Source organism: Macaca mulatta, chromosome 17 (genome assembly GCF_049350105.2).
Source record: "Macaca mulatta isolate MMU2019108-1 chromosome 17, T2T-MMU8v2.0, whole genome shotgun sequence".
Lineage (NCBI taxonomy): Eukaryota > Metazoa > Chordata > Mammalia > Primates > Cercopithecidae > Macaca > Macaca mulatta.
The window spans coordinates 15,533,164-15,560,343 of NC_133422.1; the positions used below are offsets into that span (position 1 = coordinate 15,533,164).

At 41.0% G+C, this 27,180-nt stretch overlaps 1 protein-coding gene and 1 long non-coding RNA gene across 12 annotated transcripts in view; one reads left to right on the forward strand and one right to left on the reverse strand.

Moving 5' to 3' along the window:
• The window catches only part of DCLK1 (doublecortin like kinase 1), a 350,726-nt gene that overhangs the window by 80,905 nt on the left and 242,641 nt on the right, over nucleotides 1-27,180 (reverse strand). For 6 of the 11 annotated variants that reach the window (XM_028837437.2, XM_015120874.3, XM_015120875.3 and 3 more), the window contains exons 5-6: nucleotides 18,735-18,851; nucleotides 3,049-3,143 (exon numbers count right to left, since the gene is read on the reverse strand). In XM_028837437.2, the coding sequence (XP_028693270.1) occupies nucleotides 3,049-3,143; nucleotides 18,735-18,851 (212 nt within the window). Of the gene's footprint in view, nucleotides 1-1,975; nucleotides 3,144-4,059; nucleotides 4,218-18,734; nucleotides 18,852-27,180 lie in introns of those variants that run through there. The other 5 variants (XM_077974211.1, XM_077974213.1, XM_002800718.4 and 2 more) reach the window with 3 other exon arrangements.
• Nucleotides 4,402-15,771, forward strand: LOC144336278 (uncharacterized). Its single transcript, XR_013407908.1, has 2 exons — nucleotides 4,402-4,524; nucleotides 15,722-15,771. It is a non-coding gene; the product is annotated as an uncharacterized LOC144336278 (long non-coding RNA).

Consider the following 27,180-nt stretch of genomic DNA (forward strand, 5'->3'; position numbering starts at 1 on the left):
CATGCAGGTTTTTCATTGTATAAGACTATTCCAAAATGTCAAGAGAGGTAACATAAAAATGTGATTTTAACAGAAGAAAAAAAGGTAATTAAATTTTGTAACTAATATAAGTAAAAACTAGATTTTCTTATTTGTAAAGAAACCAGTCAAATGTCTCAACCTTCCTTCTGAAAAAACACCTTATGTTCCTGTATTTTTAAAATGGGGGCAAGGTGTGTGCGCGTGCATGTGTGTGTGTGTGTGTGTGTGTGTGTGTTGGGGTGAGGGTAGTCAACTCATTTTCTTGGCTATGTTGCTAGGCAACACAGAAGGAAAAAATAGAAGTAGCTACTGTTTTCCAATCTGCAGTAAAAAGAGTTAATTTATTCTTTGAAGTGTCTTCTTTTAGCACATGCCATCTTTCACTTATGTCAGTATTTCCTGCATAGGAGTATAGCCAACCATTTGAGAAGACCATTAACCAAATTTGAAACAGGATTAGTTTTTAGGGATCTTCTAGGCCCATTTTAACTGGGAGGGATTATTTGATGCAGTTGCCTACATGCTAAGATGAAAGCTTCTCTGGCTAAAGCAGCTGGGAATGCGTTCATACACTGACACAGCACGTGGATGCGGACGTTCATTTATGGCCCAAATTCAAAAGCCTGGATATGGAACCATCTTAGAATATATCCAGTGCCCTGCCTCACAACATGTGCTCAATAAGTGTTTTCAGATGGTATAAACCCTTTGTCCTCCTAAAACAAATGGGATTTTTTTTTCTCTCAAGTATGGTGTTTGCACTGATCATTTAAATGGTAAAATGAAGAATCTATAAGACAGCCATATCTTATAATCATTCCCCAAGTACAGGAAATGTTAATTATATAAGCCAATAGCCACAGAGCTGAATGGAAATTTTCTGCCTCAATTGGACAAAATCATACTAAAGTGGAAATACAGAAAGCAGAAGAAGCGAATTCTAGCCCCATTCCGCCAAGAAAGGGACATCTGAGCATAGCTTTACATCCCTACGATGGAGGTCTCCTCAATAAACGAGCAGGGAGAGAAGCTCCCATCAGCAGTGGGAATTCCCAATCACTCTTAATCTCAACAACTAAGCATAAATGACACCAATAAATCCTTAATCTGAGTTCAATTAGCTCAAAGTATAAAGAGGGATTTCTATGCTAGGTGTCCTCTAGAAAGCATACACTCTAAGAGAGAGAATGTTCTCAGAAAGAGGGCCCTTCCTGCTCTGTATCTAATGGCGGTCCCTATAGGTTGATGCCTCACTACATGATGTTTACAAGAAAAGAATGACTGACCAGCTCTTCCTCCATTCAAGGACAGGCCTTTAGGAGAGTAAATAAATTTGGCCAATTCTTTGAGTTTTTCGCCAATGATTCCAACACCTTAAAATCCCAAATTAGACTGTGGCCAAGAAAAAACCATAGTGAAAACACTCAAATGGAAGTAGAACAGAAGTATTGGACTTTCTATCTGGAAAGAGCCTTCTTGTTTTGTTTTGTGTTTCCAACGGAGACCCAGAAAAGATAACAGGCTTATCTAAGATACCATGGCCATTTAGTGGACAAGCTGGCATCAGATCCCAGGCTTCATCAAACACTCAAAACAAGCTCCACCTGATGCCAGGTGAATCAGTGGCGAAAGATAACCAAACTTGATATTTGGTGCAACAGGCTCCAAAGGAGCTAGGGACCAAATGAATCTCCCTGCCCCACACTCTTAGACATCTGGCAGCCTAAAGACACAACCTGTGCAGAAATCTTGAAGAGAGGGCCTTCCATCCTGGATGACACCTAATTTTATGGAACTCAGAAGTTTTATTTTTTTTTAATTTTAATTTTTATTTTTTTTTGAGACGGAGTCTCGCTCTGTCACCCAGGCTGGAGTGCAGTGGCCGGATTTCAGCTCACTGCAAGCTCCGCCTCCCAGGTTTACGCCATTCTCCTGCCTCAGCCTCCTGAGTAGCTGGGACTACAGGCGCCCACCACATCGCCCGGCTAGTTTTTTGTATTTTTTTTAGTAGAGACGGGGTTTCACTGTGTTAGCCAGGATGGTCTCGATCTCCTGACCTCGTGATCCGCCCGTCTCAGCCTCCCAAAGTGCTGGGATTACAGGCTTGAGCCACCACGCCCGGCAGAAGTTTTATTTTAAAACACATATTAAAAGAAACCAAACTCAAGAATCTAGCATTTGAGTGCAGTAGACTGGAAGGAGTCCTCGCTTATTAAAGTGTTCGGTGAGCACCATCATGAAACCTCCCAGAAGCGTACATTCCCCCGACCTTGCATCTGAGATCAGGACCATAAAGGGCCTTACGTTTTTGGCATTGTACCTCCCCTTTTGCCTCCTTCCCACTACTTTTATTTTTGCCTTGGTATTACTGGAAAAGACAAACAGTACAGGTTGTGACAGGATAAGAACAGTAGTCTCTCCAACCTGAAAGAAGCGCTAACCCTCACCCTCCTCCTTAGCATGGAGAAGCTAACAGTTTCCAGTAACTTTTTCACTGTGGTCTCCAAGCTCAGCCAAATTGCCCATAAATGCAAGTAGTGATGAAAAGGTGCTCAATGTGGGTTTCATCCACAAAAGCACGTGTCATAGGTTCCCATCCCCTACCTCATGGACCCTCTGCTGCTCCGGGGCCCCATCTGTACCATAAGCAATTTTCCACCAGGGCCCTCCCCTCCATTCACAGCACTTCTTCTTTCCCTTAATGGTGACATCTAATCAAACTCATCACAACTAAGAAGGCTTATAAACTAGTGCTAATAAAGCCTTTGCAGTCAGAACAAAAAGAGGAGTATGTAAAAGTGAAGTAGCAAAGGTGCATTCTTCTGAGTTAAGATTTGGACAAGGTTAAAGAGAAGCTAAAAGCCCTGAGTTCTAGCTAAACCACAGCAATAAGCAACTCCCCATTGGTCACCTCCTCTTCTAGCTTAGATATCACCTAGAGACGAGCAGCACGATTTGCTGGCACCTGTACCACTCTGCACCGAGGCTGAGACAAGTCTCAAACAAGCAGCTTGCTTATTTCCTTACCCTCTGCTTCCGCAGGCTTCCTGGGCTGGTGGGTGATGGACTTGGCGACTTGCCTGAGCGCGGAGTAGAGAGCTGACTACCAGGGGTTCCATTAACTAGAAATACAAAGAATCACACACAGAGAAAAATGGCACGTTAAATAATTTTCATGACAAATCATCTCCAGGAAATAAACAATTATATAGAGAGCTGTGTACTAGAACTCTAGACACCCTTCCATGTGTACATTGAGGAAGAGCTTTGGGAAGTAGCCTTCAGAGAGTCACAGTTTTGCAAATCCTGTGTTTCACAGAGCAGTAGGTTACAGAATTATTTTTTAAGATGTACCTTTCACCACTTTCCTGATGAATGTATTAACGATGCCTTTAACTGTGCCAGCAGGGACTTTAGGAATGTATGGTCCTGAGACATTTTCAATGAGGTTCATTCTTAACTCTTCAGTTTAGCTACCTAGTACTACCCAGCAGGAATAAATATAAGCACAGATCACCAGTGACATTCCAATGACCTGATAAATAGATCACTGTATTTGTATAATGAATAACCCACTTCTAGAAAAATGTCCTGCATCCACCTCTGTCTTGTCCATCCCCCCAGCCTGATTGTGATGGACCTGACTTGAACAGGACAGTCACTGGCCACAGACGCTGAGAAACTCCTCACAGTTTCTCTTTGCTGCCTTTGAAAAGAAAAACTGCTAACAAGTTCAAATCACTGGAATTCTACCCAATTCTCAAGAGTTTTATGCATATTTGCACTAAACTGAACTAAAGCCACAGAACTCAAGTAAGCAATTCTTTTCTCTAAGTAACATCATCTCTGACAACAGAATGAAACACTTAAAGACATGGTTTTATAAAGATGTATCAGGTCGCCTCTATTTTACCTGTAAAAATGACAACATTACAGCCCCACAGTCAGTGAAGTAGAATTAACCAGGAGACACATAGATTCTTGAGGGTGCAAAATAAACGCTTTCCACAAGGGAGAGCAGCAATGCATTTCACTTACCTTCTATGAGTTCTAACATGGACACAGTCTTAGTGTTGGACCTGAATACCAAAGGCAGAATCCCGTCTCAGCACTAAGCCAAGCACCCGCGGAAACGGGAATTGGTTGGATGAGTTTAAGGATGGCTAAGGCTGCTCCCAGAGCAGGCTGAATGAGATGCAGGATTCATCAGCAGATGCCTTTTCTGCGTAAAGCTGACGTCTCCCAAGCAGCAGTGGGAGGTGCAGGTTCTGTCTTAGGCTACATCAAAGGTGTCAATTAAGCCTCTTGCCAACAGCAACCCCCACCCCGACACCACTCCCTCCCGGAAGCCCCGGTGCTGTCAGTACTTTGCACTGAATCATAATGAAGTGGCCCTCGGGGCAAGAGATCCAGTGACTCATTTGAAAATCGAAATGACAATAACTCTTCTAAAGCCTGGTGACTACCAGGTAATCCGGAAACCCTACACAATTCAGTGGCAAGGTAGGATGTTTATTGATTTTTCGCACTCGATGTTTTCCCAAAAACTTACAACCCTGGAAAGTGGGAAGCTCCTTGTTTTGTCATCTCCTCCAAAGACCTTAAAAATGTCACATACCCCATGCTGCATTAATTTGTAGTTTTGCTTTTGAAATGTATTTGGCAACTCCTAAAAATAGAAGCCTAAAAAGTTATGTATGGTTTTTTTGTTTGTTTGTTTTTTTTTTTTTTTTTTTGCAGAGAGAGTGAACTGGAAAGCTAAGAATGCTTTAATTTGCTTGCATGCCACTCTCCTGTCTTTGCTGAGTGAACTTCACGCTCGGACCTCATCACATTAGACTTCCTCAGCCAGTAGCCTCTAAGGAAGGGGCTCAGAAATAGGCAAGGATTAAAGACAAAGGCAGAAGCAGAGCCTACAACTAGTAAGGAAGGGATGCCTTACTGGTTGGCTGGAGAACACATTTTGTGAATATATTTTCTTTGCCCACCCGCATTCTACTGCACATCTTTATGTCATACCTGAAGGCTACATAGATTGGCAGAAAAAATGAGCAAATAGGGAAGCGAACACAGTGTCAACACTTTTTACTTTGAGACTCTGATCTTACCCAGCTAATGGAAAATTAAGAAAGAGAGACAAAGGACTCACAAGAAAACAGTCTCAGGAATACTTTGCTTTAAAAACCAAAACAAAACAATAAAAGTCTGTACATATTTAGTAAGTACCCATTATATGTGTATCTCAGTTTATTGAAGGCATTTTTATGCACCAGTCAATGCACTTAAACCTTTTATATATGCACATATATGCATCTATATGCATCAGCATGTATGTATATTACATCATTTAACTCACACAATAACTCTGTAAGATTGGCAGTATCATTTCCACCCATTTTACAGGTGAGGAAATTGAGGCTTACAGATGATGAGTCATTTGACAAACAAATATGGAGCAAAATCTAACCTAGGCAGCTCAAAACCTGCACTCTTACTACTACCTTGCCTTACTGTGTCAGCCCTTTAGCCTACAGGTAAATCAGAGAACTAAGCTAGTAATTACAATAAAGTATTTTGAGAGGGGAAGTGAGGCAGGATAGTCAAGGAAGTGATCATGCTCTTGGGATGCAGCAGTGGTGGTGACCTCACAGCCAATACAGTAAGCCTTGGCATTCGCATTGTAATTGAGCTCATGTAAGCAAAGCTATCTTCAGGAGGGACTGTCCCTTCTCTAGAGCATGTGCATTTTGATTTTAATTGTCATCAAACTGACCCTTTGCTCATTTATAGTAAAAAACACACCCCTGGGTGGAGATTTAAGATGCTAATGAGACACGTGATATATGAACATGCACGTACAGCTACAGCGCATGTGCACCCAGAGGACCACCCAGAACATGCTTACTAGCAACGCCTCTTCCCATCTCCTTATGAATTAGCATGTAAGACTCTCATAAAGGGGGTTTCTCCAGCAATAATCAACACTGCCTCACCCTTACAAGCAGCTCACCCTGAACTCTCTCAGGGTATACTGTTCATTCTGCATCTAACTTTCAAAATACTCTTTTTCTTTTGCAATGAATGACTCTCTGCTGCATCTCCTTTGCTGTATGTCTCTTGTTTAAATTCTTCTAAACTAAGAAGACAAGAGCCAAGGTATCACAACAGCCATCAACAGAAGTATTGGGTGTTGCAACTGGAATCCTAATAACCAACAGAGTCAGAGTTGGCCTATGCCCTTCATAGAGGGCAGTGGATACAGGAGTTAGCCTGGTGAAGCAGGAAGGGCACAATGAAGGAAAAGTGTCCTCAGCCCAGGGATCCCCTGTTTCAGGGCTGGATGCAAGAAAGGAGGCCAGTGTGGTGCATTGAAGAGATTTAAATAAGTTAGTACAGCAAGTATGTGCGGTGGGAGGGGGAGGAGTTTCAGGAATGAGATGGAGGCAGGGGTCACATAGTGAGCAGGGCTTTAAAATTCATGTTAAGGAGTTTGGTTTTTATCCAAAGGGCAATGAGAAGCAAAAACAAAACAAAACAAAACAATAAAAACAAAAACAAAAAAGATTTTAAGCAGGAGTCGCAAGATCAGGCTTGCATTTGAAAATGCTCTCCAGAGCTCTTGCCCTGTCAAGAGTGGATTACAGGGAAACAATACTGGGTGCAAGGAGAATGTCAAGGTAGGAGAGAGTGGGGCACATTTAAGGGTCCTATGGTAGAGATGCTGACGTGGCTGATCTAGGGTAGTGCCATGGGGTGGCGGTAAATGGAAACATTCCAGAGAAATGTAAGAGGTAAAAACTATAGAACTTGGTAATTGATTGGCTGTAGAAGATTAAGGCCAAAAGGCAGCATGGTTGCAAGAACACAGAGAGTTTGGACACTGAACGGAAGCACCTTAGGTGACACCAGTTCTGCCATGTAAGTTGGTACAACGTTTTCTGTTTTAGATGAAGAAACAGGTTTAGTGGCGTAACTTGTCCAAAGACAAACAGCTGGAAGATGGCAGAGCTAAAACTGGATTTCATTTAGGTCTTACTCAAAAAACTTCGCACTTTTCCTATGAGTGGCCGGTCCCGGCACCTCAAGGCATGTCCAGAACCCTCCTCGCGTCTGTAGGGCTAAGGATGTCTAGGTTTCTCTCTCTACCGCCGGGACCCTTGGATCTGCCTCCTTTAGGTAAGGTTGTTGCAATAGTAAAAGTGGTTTTTGCCATTAAAAGTAAAGCAAAAACTGCAATTACTTTTGCACCAACCTAATAAAACCACTGGGCTCAGTGCTTCTATTTGCATGGCCATCTCTAGAAAAATGAAACTCAAGTGCCAGACAAGTCATTTACAATCAAATGTTTTTGGAACACAACTTGTCTGAACATTGGGAACAGCCTGTATTCTTAGGGTCAGAGCTCTGTTCAGACTCTTCCTCTTGGCCGTGCAGAAGAGCATCAGCAACTTCTTAAAATGGTTCTTGACATCCAGAAAGCATTACACACCTTCTGGTTGAATCACTGCTGGGATAAATAATTTTCTTTCATAAATAAGTTTGACACATGTACTGAGTTCACTTGGTTTTTGCTCTGTAATGCCAGAAGTCTCTAAGTGCCAATAACAAGGCTTTGTTTCTTATTTAATAGAACTTATTAAAATTCAACTTAAAATGGCATTATTTTTCAGAGGCCCTTATTAAACAATTCTTTATCTTGAATGGGAACAATTAAACTAATATGGTTGTTGTTAAACAGCCGAACAATTAATTATTTCAATCTGAATCCACTAAACTCTGAATTAGTAAAGAACTCATTAGAATCATTGCCTTTACCCAGTTCTGGTCTCCTTTGCTTATATCTGTATAGGCACCTTTTCTTATTTTAAAAAATAGGAAATGTCTTCCTTTGCTGTGCTTGTTACCCTTGAATGAGAAGTGCTCAACTTCAGGATGGATCATTCACTGATACCATGAGGACCAATGAACATCACTGGCCACCAAAGAGCTGTGGAAGAAATCTCACTGCACAGCTGACTTCTATCCCTCTCGACGGTACATGACCCTCCTTTATTTCAACTCAGCTGTCACCTAAGCCTGCCAGGGATCCAACAGCATATACTGGTCACAGCGCATCGTTGAATAATACTCCTCAGGAAGTGTGCAGATCCGCTTTTTCCTTCATCATTTCAGACAGGTGAACCCACTCTTGTTCACTAACTGGAGCCACGAGTCCAGGGCTCTAGATATCAACGTATCAGCACACATAGTGTACACTTAATACATGCTAGATTCTTATTGCTCCCTGTCCTCTAGATGCTTATGATTAAATATCAAAGTTACTTTAACCATGCTAGAATTTGGAAATACTTGGCTTAATTTACAAATTCATTGTCCTTTTAAATGACTTTCCAGGCATATGTAGGTTAACCCTTCTTTTTGCAGTTACGTTCCTAAAAGTCTCAGACACCAAGTGAAAGCTGAAATGTTAGTAAGTATCTCAAATTGGTTCTGAAGTCAGAGAAATCTCCAAGTGAGACTATCTAATTAAAAGATGTGCAACTTTTTGGACATGAAATCCACCTTACTGTTTCCCTGTCTTCTTTTAGCACTTAAGGCGGCTCATTTATTTCTGGTGCTGCACTTGTCAAGATTTGGGGAGAGAATGTGTTTGCATATATGTGTGTGTCCTTGGGTTTGGGGGTGGCGATTCAGGCATGCTGCCAGGGAGATCTGGCTTCCTGCCTTAGACTCTCCTTTACTCCCTAATCATGGTGTAGGCTGTTCATTCCCTAAAATCTCTTTCTCAGCTTTTGTTCCTTGCTTGCCACATTGAGAAGAAAAAAAAAAATGCAGGGGGTGGGGGGCACATTGGGGATCAGTTGAGACCAAGAGAAAAGAGAGAACTACCTAACAGAGGGAAGATGATGTACTTTTTCCCTAACTTTAGCTTCCTGGGTGCTCACCTCATGGGCGAGGTGGAACTCTGATTTTCTCCATGTCTGTCTTCTCTTCTTGAACTCAGACAATGGGTCCAATTCAAAGAAACCATCTACTGAGAATAAGGGGAAGGAGGGGCCCCAGGAACAGAGGAGAGGGAGACAAGGACATGGCTCTGTGAATTAATTTTTTAAATAAATACTTCCAAAGGCTCCAAACCTCAGGAAATTTAGGCAACAGCTCCTAGTATTTCTCAGTTCATTTGTGTGGTCAACATTTACCCAGTAGTTACCATGAACTCACAGTCACTGCAGAATGCACAAAGAACCCCTGCTCTCAGAGACCTTGCAACTGAGCAAGGTGGTACAACGTGTCATCGGTGAATCAGCTGCCGCAGTACTGCAGGGCTGGGGAAGACCCTGGACAGCGAGGTGATCCGGGAAAGTGGCAGAGGTCTGCAGGGCCAGACTGGGTGAGTGGGCTTCAGACAGCTGAAGAAACAGAGGAAGACATTCTAGCAAGGCCAAGGGAGAGGAATAAAGGGATGAGGTGGAAAAGCCCAAGCTGGGGACAATTTAAATTTGTTTCTAGGATGGAGCATGGGTCCAGAGAAGAAAAGGGAGACATGACTGGAAAGGAAAATGTCCTCCACTTGAGAATGAGTCCAGACTTTATTTGGCAGACAACAGGTGATGGCAGCAGGTTGGACATTGGTGCCCAGGGCAGATGTAAGATAAAGTGGGAGGATGTCAGCTAGTGATGGCATCACCACAGGGAGAATGGTGACCCACTGAATGTGGACAGGGTGGGGAGAAAAGAGTTGGTGACGATTTGGGGTACAAGAAAAAAAATTTAATTAAACAATGAAAAAAGACCAACTAGAGTCCTGTGATATAAAATTAGGCAATTTTTGGATCTGATCCCTATCAGCTGGGATTCAAGAACAGGCTATGGTTATGACAGGGGAACTAGGGACCACAAGCACCAAGGGTCAGGGTGGATGGCGGTCCTGGGGCTGATCCCTACCAACCAATTGCTGCAGGACAGCTCCCGCTAGAGTAAAGCCTGGAGCCAGCCTGGGAGAGGACCCACGGTGACCCCCAAAAATGATACTCCCAGACCAGGTCCCCCTGCCATCTGGTATTACCCATTCCTTTGTAAGCCACAGTGGCGTCCTCATTGCTGAATCCTATGATTCCCATTCAGTTCTCATGCTACCTGACATCTCAGCATCAAGCATTTCTGCCTCTTCCTTCATCTCAAAACTTTCTGCCCCTTTGACTTCTGTCTCTGTACTCTTACTGTTCTTCCCTGCTTCTGCCGATTGCTCTTAGAAATGCAGACTTACCCCATGGTTCCATTTACATCTTTACAAATCTGTTCTTGAGGCAGCAGGGAGGTACCTTACATTTCTATTATTCAAATCACTACAATATACCAGGGTCTCCCAAATATATATCGTTAGCTCAGATCTCCTGACTTAGAACAGTTTTTTATTTCCAGTTGCTTACAAACATTTCCAAATCACCTCACACTCCACATATCTAAAATGAAACTCAGTCCCTACCTCTCCTCATTCAACAAACCTGCTTCCTATCTCTGATTCCTCTCTCTTCTTCTAGCCTCACATCCAGTTCAATTTCTGGTTTCATTTCCCTTTGAGGTCTCCCCCATTCCCAACGATGCTCTTTCAGTTCTGTCTGGACAATTTCATTTCAGGATGACTACAATGGCCTCATAGAGCCTTCCTGGCCCTTGGCCTTTCATAGCAATTTTTTCTACCACCGTGCCACTGTTTCCAAAACTCAGCTGCGATCTTTCATGGCGTGGTGAAAAATTCCCTTTCACTTCATAATACCTACAACCTATAGCACAAATATACTTCCACGACCCTGTGCAATTGGACCACAACCAATGGGGCTACCACTATCTTTCCAACTCTTTCTTAGAATTCTAGCCTGCGTTTTTATTGAACAAGCAACTATTCCCTAACTATGCCATATAGTTTCATGTCTTTGTGCCTTAGCTCACATTGCTCGGGAATGCCCTCCTGGCCCTTTTTTACATCCAAATGTATAGATCCTTTTCTCTTGGAAGAGCTCTCTGACCCTATTAATGAGATCTAACCTGTTTCCTCTAGATCATCACAGCACTTATTACACTATTACAGTTACGTGGTATACAGTCAAGTACCACATAACAATGTTTTGGTGAACAATGGACCATAGATCCGATGGTGGTTCCATAAGATTATAATACTGTATTTTCACTGCACCTTTTCTACGTTTACACCTGTTTAGATGTGCAAATGCTTATCACTGGTTACAACGGCCAGAATATTCAGCACGATAACATACTGTATAGATTTATAGCCCAGGAGCAACAGGCCATACCACATAGCCATGTGTAGCAGGCTACACCATCTAGGTTTGTGTATGCACACTCTAGGATGTTTGCACAATGGCTAAATTGCCTAATAACACATTTCTTGGAAGACATCCCCACCATTAAGGGACACATGGCTGTATATGTTTCTCTCCCAACTATAATATAAGCAACTTGAAGGCAAGGACTGTGGTTTAAGCATCTTTGCACCCTTGGGACCTAATGCATGTCTGGAACACAGTAGATACTCAGGAAATATTTAATTAATGTGGGGCATTAACAGTAAGAAATTTATACAAGCAGTTGATGTAGGCTGCTGCCCTCAAGTAGACAGTAAGTCAAGATAATGGTTCAAGGCTTTGAAGAGTATCTTTGGAGGTTCTGCTGGGGTGAGCACTACGGAGAGTTGGTGGATGCAGAGAAAGAAGAAATGGAAGGAGGGATGGGACTTACGTGCAGCCAGAAATTCCAAAGACACAAGGGATGACTCACCAACCTCTTGATTTTCTTGATGCATTTTGTTCTCAACAATTCCCTTGGAGCTCCAAAGCAAAAAAGATTCTCCATACATTGTATAAGGCTGAATTCCCTACACTAAAGGAAAAGACTGAACTAAAAATTAATAGCTGGCAATCTACCTTTGAAGGTGTTTGATATAAATCAAAAGGATTTCACAAACTGGACTAGTAGTGAGCTGATTAAAATTCTCTTCACTTCCCCAGCTTTGATTCTTATCTGCATATGCTGCATAAAATATTTTTATAGAACTGTAAAAAAGTAAAATTTAAATAGCATGAATAAAAAGACTTTAGGATTTCTGGAGTCACACAGAAGTTTTAAGACTGGGCGTTCAGAATGGTGCTTTGTCATGGTAGATGTTCATGAACTAAGCCATTTGTCTTTTCCTTCTTTCAAGTGTTTGCCCTTGCATCTCCAGCACCCAACGTTGCTGGTCCACTATAGATTCTCAATGCATACTGAATGAATGAATGGTTGTTGCCATGAATGGTTCTACTCCAGTCTATAAGCTTCTGAAGGGCAAGAAAATACATTATCTCATATTGGAATTGAAAGGTGTGAGGCACTCATTGGGCCTCAGTGATGTCTGCTATGGGTTCCACAGACAGAGATTCTAAATACAGGGTATCATTCTATGATAAAAAGTTGGCTATCTAAATGGAAATAAAAACTCTAAAACAAACAAAATATGCCATTTTTCTTCTCTCTCTTTTTTCTCGGAATGGGGTCTTGCTCTGGCATCCAAGCTGGAGTGCAGTGGTGTGATCATGGCTGACTGCAGCCTCAAACTCCTACGCTCAAGAGATCATGCCACCTCAGCCTCCCAAGTAGCTGGGACCACAGGTGTGCACCATTGCACCCAGCTAGTTTTTAAATTTCTTGTAGACACAGGTCTCCGTATGTTGCCTACATTGGTCTCAAACTCCTGATCTCAACCAATCCTCCTGCCTAGGCCTCCCAAAGTGTTGGGATTAAAGGTATGAGCCACCATGCCTGGCCCCAAAGCTTTCCCAAATCCAAGAAAAGATCAAAATTTTGAAATCTGTAAGTTTTAAGGAGAACTGCAGCTATGAAACTTCAAGATAAACACAGTTTCCTTGTAAGATTAAGAAAACAATATAAAGCCAACTGAAATTTTATCAGTCTTTATTAAAACCAAATTAATGCATATTTTATTCTTATTTTTAGAGTTATTTTGTTATAACTTCCTTATGTAGATAAAAAAAAATTGCTTAAAAGAATTTCACTTTTGCCACTGCACTCCAGCCTGGGTGACAGAGTGAGACCCTGTCTCAAAAATAAAAATAAAGAAGTTTACTTTTAACTTACACATTTTACTAGATCTGTGTTCCAAATATATACACATGTATGAAGAGTCAACCCGTATGAAACTCTTTACTCCTTACAGATTCTTGTTTCTTTAAGAAGCAGCTAGAAGTCATTTTCCAATTTCTTAGTGATTCATCCTCCAGCATCTCAGCACGCAATTTATCTGGAGGCTCTTTATTCTTTTCACGTGTTATTAAGGCTTCTGGTTTCTCTTTGCTAGCTCTGTTTGCCTTCTTTCAGCCTTTTCTGTTATGCAGACTAATCATAATTCAATGGGTACGTGAATTATGTTATCTGTGAGGCCTCGATCCCTATGCTTCTTGAGAATAGGGGCATCATTAGTGCCTAGGAAATGCCTGACACTAGTTGGTCTGTAACTGATAGTTCTGAAAGTGTAAATGAACTTTACACTTTAATAAATCACTTTGAACCACTTTTAGCGCTACGAAGAGAACTGGCTAAGGGACAAAGGGAGGATTTACAGAGGATTCTCATTCTTGTTCTAATGCTGACTTACAAGGGAGGTTTCTGTCCAGCAACGCTATTCATCAGGAATTTGGGGTAAATCATTCACCTCCTGGAACCCTGGTGCCAAGGGACTAATACTTAGGCTTATGTTGCAAGGTGTTGTGATGCTGTGAATTGCACTCTCAAACCAGGGACTAGCTTAATTTTATTCTGGATCAAAACTCTAGTAAGTGGAGGTGAAGAAATAGGTATCAAGGACTGCCAGCCTTGTGTGTCTAGAGCACCAGAAGCCCCCGGTGCCAGCCCCGAGGTGCCATTCTGAACTCTGGGACTCAGAGCAAAGCAGTTATCCCAGCCCTGCCACTGTGTTCTTATTTCCACAGAGATAATAATAACTTGCCTTACTTGCTTGCTGTTAGGAAATTAATAGGAGGATCAAAAAAGATTGAAGAAAGAAAGGCCATATGTAAACTATAATGTGTCAGGTAAATATAAGTTAACCATGTTATATTCATAGCAGCATAGCCTGAAAATTGCATAGATCTTAACTTTATAATATGCTGCAATTTCTGTATAATATAGGAAACTGAATACTGGAAGTAGAAATTTAAACACTGAAGTAGAAATCATTATAAACTTTAGGTTAATGTTTTAGGGGAAAACAAAGACTTTTTTTTTTTTTTTTTTTTTTTTTTTTTTGAGACAAGGTCTCACTCTGTCTTCCACACTGGAGTGCAGTTGTGCAGTCTCAATTCACTGCAACCTCTGCCTCCCGGGGTCAAGCCATCCTGAGTAGCTGGGACCACAGGAAACACAGGAACCATCATGCCAGGCTAATTTTTGTATTTTTTTTTTTTCTTAGAGACCAGGTTTCACTAGCCTGCCTTGGCCTCCCAAAGTGCTGGGATTATAGGCATGAGCCACCACACCTGGTCTAAAGATGCTTTAACATTAAAAAGTCCGGTGGTAGTTGGGTTTGGGGCAATACCAATGTTGATGGAGTATTTAAGTAAAATTCATGTTTGAGTCCATATGATCGATGAAAAACACTAAACAGGCTATTTTAAGAAAATGTGATGCAAGCCGTATAGAGATAATTCAACGTGCCTTTCCACTAGTTCCAAAAGCCTTAGTTGAGTAGGGACAGGAGACCTGGGCCAGAGCAGTGGAGGGGCCCCAAGAGAGGGGCTTCCCTGACATCCAGCAGCTGCACTTGTGTCCAGGAGAACTGGCAAAGCTGCCGAACTCCTTAACCCCTGGGTCTGGTTCCAGGGAAAGGAGGTGGTCCTGAGGTCACTGGCACAATCCACACATTTGTGACTGGGAGTCGACTGCTCTGTGAAACTCTCTAAATTGGAACCATCCAAAGGAAAGTGGGAACAAGTCCCTTTTGGTAGCAAGTCAGAATCAAGAGACAGTCAGTGCATATAATAAGCTCTTACATAATAAGAAAATGGTTGCATGTTATCTCCTCCACGTCAAAATGCAGCAAGTTGAAAATTTTAAATGCATAAAAAGCTCACATTAAACAAAATATGATTAGTGTTATATAATTAATTTTGACCTAGAAGTTAAAGACACCTAGAAGTGCTAATTCTTCAAGAACGTGTTAATTTTAGAATGAATTTGGACTCTACTTTCTTTATGAAAATGATACTAGGTATGACTTACCTATCACAAATTTCAAGTTAGTGCTGGTCAGTTCAACCAGGTGTCAACTAGAGTTGAAAAGGACTTCAAAGAAAAAATAGAATGTGGAAATGCTTGTTTGGAGCAACCTATTGATTTTGAGGCAATGCGTCCTACCCATTTTAAACTTCTAAAAGGAATAATTACAAATGTTGGCAGTGACATACAAGTACATTTAATATATTTGCCTCTCTTCTTGAGTTTCCAAAGTTAACTTTTCAGAAATGAATATAAATTCTTATAATGCTGAATAGTGATTACATTACCAGTTAATTATAAAATGAAATTATTGCCTATATGCATAAATATCTTTTTAAGATTAGACTCATCAGTCCATTATTTAACATGTACACAAGAATCTGATCTATTCTCCATCTTTATTGACTTAAAGGGAGAAGAAAGAAAGGAAGGAAGGAAGGAGAAAGAGAGAGAGAGAGAAAGAAAGAAAAGAAAGAAAAAGAAAGAAAGAAAGAAAGAAAGAAAGAAAGAAAAAAAGAAACTTAAATCCAGAAATATCTAACAACCTACAGCTCTTAACAACAAAGCTGCTAAAAACAATGACAATAAAAAATTAAAAGCTATAGTGCCTATTGATTTTCTTAGAATATCTGTAATATAAAAAACATAAGAATTTGGCTAATCACCCATTATTAGATGTGTCTGCCCCACATTTTTTTTTTATTCATCTTATATACTGAGAGGAAGAAGATAGGAAAGGTTAAGTAAAATTTAAGTCAAAGTTGGTTTGGATGGAGAACTAATTTTGTTTTTTAATATTGATGATTTTTAATAGTATTGATATGGTTTCATTAATATAGGCTCTCCTTCTCTTTCACATCCTTGTATGATTGCATTAGGTAGCCAAAATTTTGGGGGCAATATGCTGGCTAGGCTTATGATTTTGCTCTCCTTTATTGCTCCATGGGAGTTCATCCTATAGCCCAGATTTATTTATTGATTTATTTATTTATATTTTTGTTTTGAGACAGTGTTTCACTCTGTCGCCCAGGCTGGAGTGTAGTGGCGTGATTTCTGCTCATTGCAACCTCTGCCCCCCAGGGTTCAAGTGATTCTCCTGCTTCAGCCTCTGAGTAGCTGGGATTACAGGCGCCTGCCACCACGCCTGGCTTATTTTTGTACTTTCAGTAGAGACGGGGGTTTCGCCACATTGGCCAGGCTGGTCTTGAACTCCTGACCTCAAGGGATCCACCCCCATCAACCTCCCAAAGTACTGGGATTACAGGTGTGAGCCACCACACCGGACCCTACAGCCCATATTTAATCAGAGAAAGTGAGAAATGGTCTTTAGTTAAGACTGAACATCCTCCACAGAGCTCAATATTAACCTGGACAGTTGGACAAGCTCAGTTCTTCCAGGGGAGTTTTCCATGCAGCAATTCCAGGATCACTCTGTCATTTTGTGGAGGTCTTCTTCTCTATGTGTGGGTGATATTTCTCTTGAAGAGACACTTTCCCCGATATCCTGGGGAAGGGATCATCGTCAGAAAGAAATTCTCTCTTCTCCCAGGTGACTGACTCTCTGAAGCCAGGCCATTGCAAGGAGGGAGAAAAGGAAGTTGGCATATGGTACTCTCCTTTGTTCATTGCTCTTTTGGTCTACACATCAAGGTATCTAAAAGGTCTGCTCTTGGATTGCAAGAACACTGATGGACATTGTTACTTGGAGGCAAAGAGGGAAGTAGAAAGGAAGTCATCTCTGTCATGCCAGTAAATAAAGATGAACAAGTCATATCTTTCCCTCCAGATTATCCAGAGTCAAATGATTTTCTGCATTTACTTTATTTCTGTTTTCCATAACCCACTACTTCTCAAAGTGTGCATTGGAATCAGCTGGAGGGCTTGGGAAAATCCAAATTGCTGGGCTCCAGTTCCAGAGTTTCCGATTCAGTGGTTCTGGAGAGGGGGCTCAAGGCTTTGTAGTTCTAACAAGTGCTCAGGTGATGGTGATGCTGCTAGTTTGAGAACCACTGCCTTTACCTACTGTTTCTCAAAATGTGGGCCATGGACTACCAGATCCTAATCACCTGGAGTACTTGCTGAAACACAGGTTTAGGTCCTTACTCAGAATCTCAGGGTGTGGGGGGTCAGGATGACAAACTTCACCAAGTTCCCAAGTGACTCTCATGAACTCTAAGCTTTGAGTCTACTGCCTCATCCTTTAGCAATGCCTCATCTTAGGGCTCCATCCTATTTAGATGAGCAGTGTCATACTAAGGAAGGAGTTCTCAGCTCACCCTTAACTACAGAGGCAAACAAGATGCATCTCAAGTGCCAGCTGTGCTCTGAAACATATTTCCTGACTGGCTAGGATGCAGGCCATGCTGTGGGAAGGAGGCATTGGCAGCCCATCGATGCCACCCTAGGCTGAGAGTCAGAGGGGAAGGTGGTCTTTGGAGATCTGTCTAGAGAATAGCAGTAATTGGTAAAACTCCAAGGGGAAGGAGACTCTTAGAGAATCAAGGTGGGCTGGGTGGTCTAGTCGGCCCATGACCTGTAACGGTCTATAATGATCCACCCTATTGAAAGTTCCTTCTTAGGCAGCCTCAGCTGAGAGCTCTTTTCACACTCCCCCTGGCCAATGCTGTGGAGTAAAAGAACGCCTCCAAGTAGGCCCCAGAGGTCTTTATTCTCATTTATAAGAGCTTCTTGTCTTCATAAAATCAGGCAACAATCACTTTGACATTTGTATCATTTAATAATTCCCAATCAACAATTTGTGTCATTTAATAAATAATTCCCTTTAATAATGATACAGACTCTTCACCTGAGATAAATGAATAAGAAACTTTCTAACTGACTTCATGTCAGTTTTAAAACAAAAAAGGAGAAGGTAGGGTTGAGGTGCTCATCTTGTGCATGCACAGCCTCTCCAACACCAGCACTAGAACCCACTGAGAGGCAGGCTCAGGCCAAGGTCATTGCAGCAATCCCTGCTCCACCCTCTCAATCTCACTACCTTTAGCTTCAGAGCCATGAAAGGAAACTGAGAGCCAAAAGTGTGTTTAACAAAGGTTCAGCGAATACAAATGGGAAACTTGTCATAGGCCAGTCTCAGGTAGGATAAATGCTTTAACAGAGACTTCCAGAATCTGAAAGATTAACTTCGATGATAGAAATGATACAAGATGGTAACGTTCTTCTATTTGTGGGCAAATCTGGGTTTCCTGAATCTTCACTAAGCACATATTTTGAAGCTCAATGCTTTTTCTTGCAGCCAATATGCTAGACTCCAGCAAATCTGTTCAACCGCTCTAACATGTTCTAAAATTATAAACCGGAACCTACACTCGCTTAAAAACCTCACACTCTGGGCTTCGCACACCCTCTGCTCATCCTGTGTCAGGAACAAGGCAATTTCTTCAAAATCTCCTCTGCTGCTTTACCTGAGCTGGTGGAGGCAGGGGACTTGCTGCGCCTGGACGGTCCTGGGCTCTTGGTGGTGCTCCTGCGGGATGATGAAGCTATTTTGGTGTAAGAAGTGGACTTCACCACTCGACATTCTGGGGAAAGAACAACAACCACACGTCATTATGGGTTAATGGCACACACACCAACTCAAAATGCACAATAAACCTGGAAGTAGAAATATACGACCATCCTCAGTCACATCTACTTCCCACCAGACAGATTCTTGTCTATGACAATGGAACCAAGAAAACAAAGAGGAAGGACACGATGGGCTTCTTAGACATGGAAGTAAATAATACTTCAATCCCCCTAGGTTACATTCCTTACAATAATATTCTGGCTAGATTGGGAGTGATATAGGCTAATAAAGAGGTGTTTTGTTGGGTTTCTGTCTACTCACTCCTTGAGTTATCTGTATGTGTGGGTCTCTTAGGATAAACTGTTGTTGCTTCCAAGGAAAATGTTAGAAGAAAGGTCAACTTCATAAACCAAGAAATGTGGTGGTGGAAGATCCCACCCACCACAACAGGACCAAGTTTATTACTGTGGGTCCTCACGGAGATAGTTGTGTGTCTTTATGATATGTGGGAGATGTCAGCATTTGCTTGGAAGGGGTAAAACTGGTGAAGAGGTGGTATTTCCCTGCAACAAGGGCATCCTGCCAGCCTGTGCCAACACACGAAGCTGCCACAGAGCTTATATTGTGTCTGTGAAATGGTTTGTGGCTTGAGGATAAGAAACAACTTCACTTCTATTAGATTTAAATTCTCAGTGTTCACGTCCATTATATTCAATGCTGAACATCTTAAATGGCAGAGAGCTTTCTATTTCTCTCTTAATGAGCTCCCTTGACCAATTATGATGCTGTGCAAAGCCACATATCTTGTTCTCAAGAAACTGCTTCTAATAATTAACAAAAATTGTATGCTTGTAAGGATAATCAATGTTCACGGTAGATGGAAAAATATAAAGCATATTTTAAAACACCCCCAATAACCCATGATCAAATGACACTTTATTTTTGGAGGGGGGGTATACAAACTTCTAGAATTTTTTCTATGCATTTATATATTTCAGCATTAGGATTTGTTGATACATGTTGATCTGTCACCAGCCCTTTTCACAATACAGTATCTTGTGAGCATTTTCACTCTGTTATTTAATGGCTGTTGAGCATCCGACTGCATGGAATACCATAATTTACTTAACTGAATTCCTACTACTGAATATGTAACTTGCTTTCAGTATTTCACTCTTATAAATAATTATTCAGCGACACCTTTGTAAGTGAGTATGCAGTTATCCTATCATTCCCTTATAATAGATTTAGTCCCTGGCACTTGACACTTAGTTTCTAGTAGCCAGAAACCAAGGGTACACTGGGGGTGCTCAGAAATATTTACCGACCCTTTTCTTTTTAAAAAAGTATAAATTCAAAATTAAAAAGATAGCAATAGCTATTTGTTCTTTCCCCTTCAGTATCACTACCTTTGTGATATTGTTCTTTCCCCTTCAATATCACTGCCATTTTTAAGTGTATGGATCTTACCATAGCTTTTCTAAGTCTTATATAAAGACATATATACATAGCCAGGTTTTTGTTTGCTTTTTATAAAAATGGCAAAATAGTGACATATTTTATATATTTTTCATATTTATATATTATAATCATCTTTCTTGGTCAATCCATAGCAATCAAAACCGGTTTTCTAAACCCTGCATCATATTTTGTAATATGTTTATATCACAATTTATTCAATCATTCCCCTATTGATGGAAAGTCAGGTCACTCCTTAGGGATTTCTTCTTTGTATTTTCCAACTTAAATAAAAAATTTTAGAGACAAGCCTGGCCAACATGGTGAAACTCCGCCTCTACTAAAAATACAAAAATTAGCCAGGTGTGGTGGTGGGCGCGAGTAATCCCAGCTACTCAGGAGGCCGAGGCAGGAGAATCACTTGAACCTGGGAGGTGGAGGCTGCAGTGAGCCAAGATCTCAAAAACATAAATAAATAAAAATAAAAAATTTTAAAATTAAAGAATTTGCTGAACAAAGTGGATTTGGTGAGTTGAAAGAGAAGAACTTTTTAAAAGCTCTGAATGATGCCCTCCAGAAAGTCCAACTCAAACAAATTGTACTTTTTTTTTCCTCAAGACAGAGTCTCACTCTTGTTGCCCAGGCTGGAGTACAGTGGCATGATCGCAGCTCACTGCAACCTCCACCTCCCGAGTTCAAGAGATTCTCCTGCCTCAGCCTCCCAAGTAGCTGGGACTATAGGGCACCCTCCACCATGCCCGGCTAATTTTTGTATTTTTAGTAGAGATGGGGTTTCACCATGTTGGCCGGGCTGGTCTCGAACTCCTGACCTCAAATGATCCACTCACCTCAGCCTCCCAAAGTGCTGGGATTACAGGTGTGAACCACCGTGCCGGCCTCAAATTGTACTTTTACAGACAATGAGTGGTCATTTGCTGGGTCCCTCACTGAGGTTAGGTATTATATTTTCAAAAAATCTTTGCCAATTTCTAAACAAATATTCGATTTCCTTTTTTGAAATCTGAATTGGTTTGATTGCCAGTAAAGTTGTACATTTTTCCCACATACATATTAGCCATTTGGATTTCTTCTTTTGCAATTACTTATTTATGTCCTACTTTCTCTTATTGGTTTGTAAGAGTGTATTCTATATGAAAATCTAACACTTAGTCTATCATGTTATAAATATTTATCTTTGTAGGTAGTTGTTGAAATATGTTAGCTTTTCAAATGTGGTGAACCTTTTTAGGATAGTAGTTTTAAATTAAACTACTTTCACTTTTCCATTATATATTTTAAATCGCATTTTACGCTTTAGTAACAACAAACTCATAATCATTCCGGATCTCATTCTGATGCCTGACTTTAACTTCAAAATTTTTCTTCCCTATCCATGCAATTTCTAATTTTCTAAATTCAAAACATGTTCCTCTCTCTTATATATTCTGAATTGCTTTATATAAACATCGTTTTCTACTTTTTTTCTAACATCTAAACCAACAAAGTAGTTTAAATTGTTTAGTTAGAAAAGATGTGAGTGTATATGAAATACAGATGTTATAAGACAAGAAATAGGAGATAAGTCATGGCAGAGAGTGTCTCCTAGAGAGTCTCATGAATTGAAATGGGGAAAATGAAGAGGGAAGATTAAAAAGAAGAGGAAACAAATTCTGCCTTGTGATATTTCTTCTTCCTCCACTTGTTTTCATAGCCCAAAGCAAAGAGAAATGAATCAGGGCATTACAGAGCCTGCCCAGTCTTCCCCAACAGTTACTTGGGCCACTGTCACTGTTCTGGCCTGCCCAGTGACCCTGCAAGATATTTCTGTTTAAAAAAAAATAAAAAAAAATCTATGCATACAGAAATATTGACAAAAATTAAAAGATAGGAGTAACCAAGAAACAACATTAATAACTTCAGAAAATACAATAGGAAAACCAGGAACATTCACATGGGACAATGCCTGAGGTGTCCGTGGAGATTTTGATTCACAAAACAGAGCTTTGGAACGTGCCAAGAAGATCTCAAATTAGTTCATGGCTCTGACCACGCCACTGACAACACGTCCTGGAGTTTGTCCTAGCTTAGACCTTTGCCTAGCCTTTTGGAAGTACACTAGTAACCAAACTGGAATGCCACAATGTTGCTGGCCCATTGGTACGCTTCCAGGTACATTTTTATCACGTGGCCGCTACATGCTACGCATCGAGAGCTGCAGGCATGCTGGAGAACAATACAAAGTTTTGGAACTTAAAACCTTTACCATCTGGTAGTGGTGCATGGAGTCTTTTCACCAGTGAAGCCTCTTTTTGCTAATTTTTATTTCATGGACCTCATGTTTGAAAAGTGTTGGTTTATGCAACACGTTGCTATTAAGTAACATTCAATTTTCTCATTTTAAATCAAAATCAAGATGATCATGAGGGCAGATGACCAGAACTTTTTGTCCCAGGTTATGAACATTCAGAGTCACATAAATTTACAACAATAATTTTAAAAGCTCAGTATCTAGTGAGCAAGAATGAATAGTTGAAATAGAAAGCTACCAGATGGTACACATTGTTAATAATACCCATCTGTGATCCACAATGTGCATTAAAAAGTTGGTTTTAGGGTCCATGGCATGCTGTTTGGCACAGGTGCCTGAGTTGCTAGCTGCGGCTATAACTACCAACCAGCAATCCAGGTCACCATGATACAACCAACTTTACCACACTTAGTTGACATTTTTCCAAGTACCAAAAAGAAACTTGGTATTTCTGTGAAGCAGCTCTTCTTATCAGAAGAAATGTAGGTATTTCATTAAATGTTTGAAGTGTTAGAAAAACCTGCGGCCTCTTATCATGCTTCCAAAGCTTCCCTTGCTTCTCTTGAACTGAGTTCTCACCATATTATTAATCAGTCAGAATTATTCATTTATTAGTCTGTCTCCCCACTCCTATACTCCATTGGGTACTAACTTGTTCCTGGCATATTAAAAATCATGAAGTAGCTGCTAGATAAATATCAGCCCGAATTGCTACTGATCCTGTTACTACTTGTGTGAACTCTCGGTATTTACTGAACTAACCCAAACTCTCATTTTACACCCGAGAAAACTGAGTCTCCGAGGGATGAAATGACTTGCATCAAAACCCAACTTTCTTGGTTTGGTGGCTTCCTCACCACCCCCAGTATCTGAGGCTGTGGCCTAAGCAAGGTGTTCCTTGATGATAAAAGCCTGGGAAATGTCTATTGGTGTCCATGGTCAGCGGCAGAAAAATGGGTGATGGTGCATCAGGGGAAGAACTGCAAACAACTGCTCTCATATCAACATTAAATAAGAAATTCAAGATACAAAAGCTACCTGTCTATCAAAATGTTTATTATATCAGGAAAAAAAAGAAACAAACCATCTTTCAGAAACGGAATTATAATGAAGTAATAGCTTGGAGGATCATGGAGTCTGAAAGATAATTACAAATATTTCAACTCTTGGACCACTTGCCTTTAGGATAAAGTGATACTTCATGAGTCATATTGAGGATTAGAATAATTCCAAAGGCTTGGGTTGAATAACAAAAATCAGAAACAGCAACAAAAGATTTATAGTAACTGCATTTTCTAAAATGGGTCAACATAAATCCAGTTGAAGAATATTGCAGTGCCAAGTCGTAAATTATAAAAAAAAAAAAAAAAACACACAAACACCCCAACCATATTTCCAAATACAGTTTAGATTTTCCATGTTTTGATTAATTTAAGTGGGAATTGTATTTTATAATGGTGAAAATGCAGGGAGGAACAAATGCTGCACGGCTTTAGAGAGAACGCCAAAATTTACATCAGCTGATAACCACAATTTTGAAACATTGTCAATAATACGATTTAAATGGCCAGTAATGTAGAAAACCTTTTTTTGTTCACACAAAGGACATTTTCATAGCCTCAGGCAAGGAAGAAAGCAGTACCTTCCATTCCCCCTCTCATATGGGGGCATTTGCCTTTGGGGCCATTACTTCTTTACTCTGATGTTTCTTGGCACCCTTATATTTCATTGACCAATTCTCTAAGAGGGCTGTATTTCCTTTGGTGGTGGAGAAACAGGATAACCCAGACACTCCGTAAGAAAGATGACACCGAAGGACTGTAGGTGAGCCACTTGAAGGAAGCTAACAGATGGTAATTTATCTTGTTCCTAAAGACTGCAGGCTACCCAAAGGACAGGAAATCAGATCAAACTCATGAACTGGTTCTCTGATGACTGAACCTCCCATAGCATGCAAGCAAGTAAGCAACATTGAATTAAATCTCTGCTCTATTTAGTCCCTACATTCATTTGAGGTGAAAAGTATCATTCCCCACACGATCTATACTAACGTTAGCTTTACCAATGTTTTGGGGATTTATACAAGTTAAATTGTTTCTCACCTTCACCTAGGACATGAACTCAAGAAATGGGCATTCTTTGATGGACAGATTTAGAGAGACAGCCCAGATGGTGATGCATAAGGAGGAGGTGGAACATATTCTTTGGCCACATTCCCGGTGGCAGGAGAACCTCCACTTAGAGAGATCCTCCCCCCACTCAGAAACAGTTGGTAGGTAGGCTGAAGTGTTATAGAAGGTGCTGAAGAATAGAAACGGTTACAGAATTCCACCACAGGCACCAGTGGCTCACCTGAGCTCACACAGTGTCCATGCATTCAAAGGGGCCACTTATTCCTTCTGGAGAATCTTGAACAAGGCATAGGTGAAGTCCCTTGAGTGCCTAGACAGCCTTGGTGACATGCTGCATGCTGGCTAGGGAATACTCTTCAAACAAGAAATGCTTTTTCTTTTCTAGTCTCTTTTTTGAAACCAACCAGCATAAAAGCACTCTTAGGCAGAGGCTTCTTAATATGTCTCAACTCTAAATTCAGTTTTCTGAACTGTTCAGGAAATGGACAAGTTCATCTAGAAGAATCCATTATGAGCAGTAGATGCTTTGTGCTTTCTGCCTTACCCTGATGACAAAGACAAGCTTCCTCTTAATTTGGCAAAGGTACGAAGCCTGTAAATGGAATAATATTCCTCTCTGTTGCTATATGCAAAATAGAGTGAGGAAGCACATTCCGTTCCACAGCCTTTTTATAAAAATGGCACAAAGTCAATGACAAAAAGAACTTGCAATTCTGATTCTCCAATTCTCCAATAAGTTGCCCCGACATGTTCATTTCCCTCCCCTTGGGAGATGCCCCTCTAGAATATCAAAGTTGTCAATGGTTAACGAGTCAACTGTCTCCTTAACTCAGGAATATTCTCTCCTCCTGTCTCCACTCCAACCAAGTGGTGGTCCAGCTTCCTTCTGAGCACCCCCAGTGCCTGGGATTCATCACCTCCTGCCTCATGATGTTTTAATCTTCCAGCATCCTCAGTCTCCAGCTTGTCTGCCTGGTTGAGCTGAGCAAAGTCATCCTGGTGTAATGGACAACTAAAGTTTACTTTCTACAGAAATGTTATGATTTTCATACTTCACAGCAGCATTACAGGAAAATCCACATGTAGGCTTCTTGAGGAAAGGGTGGGCCTGCATCTAGTAAGAACTGAGACCCATCTTGTTTCTTTTACTCCACCTGTTTTCTGAGTGAATCCTGACACCATAGTAAGACTCCCATCCTACTGCCTGTGGGGTTTGAAATAAGTGCTGCTTCCCCAAACTCCACATGCAGCACGTCTGGAATAAAAGCAATCAAGATCCAAACACTCTAAAACACAGCTTTAAAAACAGGGCATTACAGAGGGGTGGGGGCGGGGAATGGGGATGGTTAATGGGTACAAAAAATAATTAGAAAAAATTAATAAGATCTAGTATTTGATAACACAACAGGGTGATTATAATGAAGGATAATTTAATTGTATATTTAAAAATAACTAAAAGAGTATAATTGGATTGTTTGTAACACAAAGAATAAATGCTTGAGGTGACAGATACCCCATTTACCCTGATGTGATTATTATGCATTGTATGCCTGCATCAAAATATTTCATGTACTCAATAAATATATATACTTACTATGTAAACATAAAAATTAATTATTATTTATTTTATTTTATTTTTTTTGAGATCGAGTCTTGCTCTGTCACCCAGGCCAGAGTGCAGTGGCACGATCTTGGCTCACTGCAACCTCTGCCTCCCAGGTTCAGGTGATTCTCCTGCCTCAGCCTCCTGAGCAGCTGGGATTACAGGCACACACTGTGACACCCGGCTAATTTTTGTATTATTAGTAGAGATGGGGTTGTGCCATGTTGACCAGGCTGGGCTCGAACTCCTGACCTCAGGTGATCTGCCTACCTTGGCCTCCCAAAGTGCTGGGATTATAGGCATAAGCCACCACACCTGGCCAAAAATTAAAAAATACATAAAACACAAAAGTAAAAAAGAAGGCATGGGGCAGACTGAATTGGAGACAAAGGCATCAGCTGGAGTAACTTAGCTGGAGAGTAAAGTCCCAGAAACTGAGATTTTAAAAGGACCTTCTAAAAATATAGGGACGTATGTTTAAACCAGCACTTCCACTGCCCCACCACAACTTCCAGAACACCCAGCTCAGCACTCCAGATGGCGCCCACGTGTTCCTGCACCTGCACGGGGCTCTGGAGGCACTGCTGGGAGTTGAAACCTTATGTAACATCTGCAGAAGGCTTTACGGCTCTGGGATTTTCTGTATTAACATCTCAAGAGTCACAGCTCAGATCTACTGTTCTGATAGTATGAATGATTCTCCTTTCCAAACACTTTCGTTTTCCCTAACAGTCACATAAGAGAAAAGTTCATCTTTTCCTACATAACAGTGCAGAGGTCTGCAGGTGTCCTGAGGGATAGGCGGTTTAGCTCCGGGAGATTGCTCGGTAAACCCAAGTTC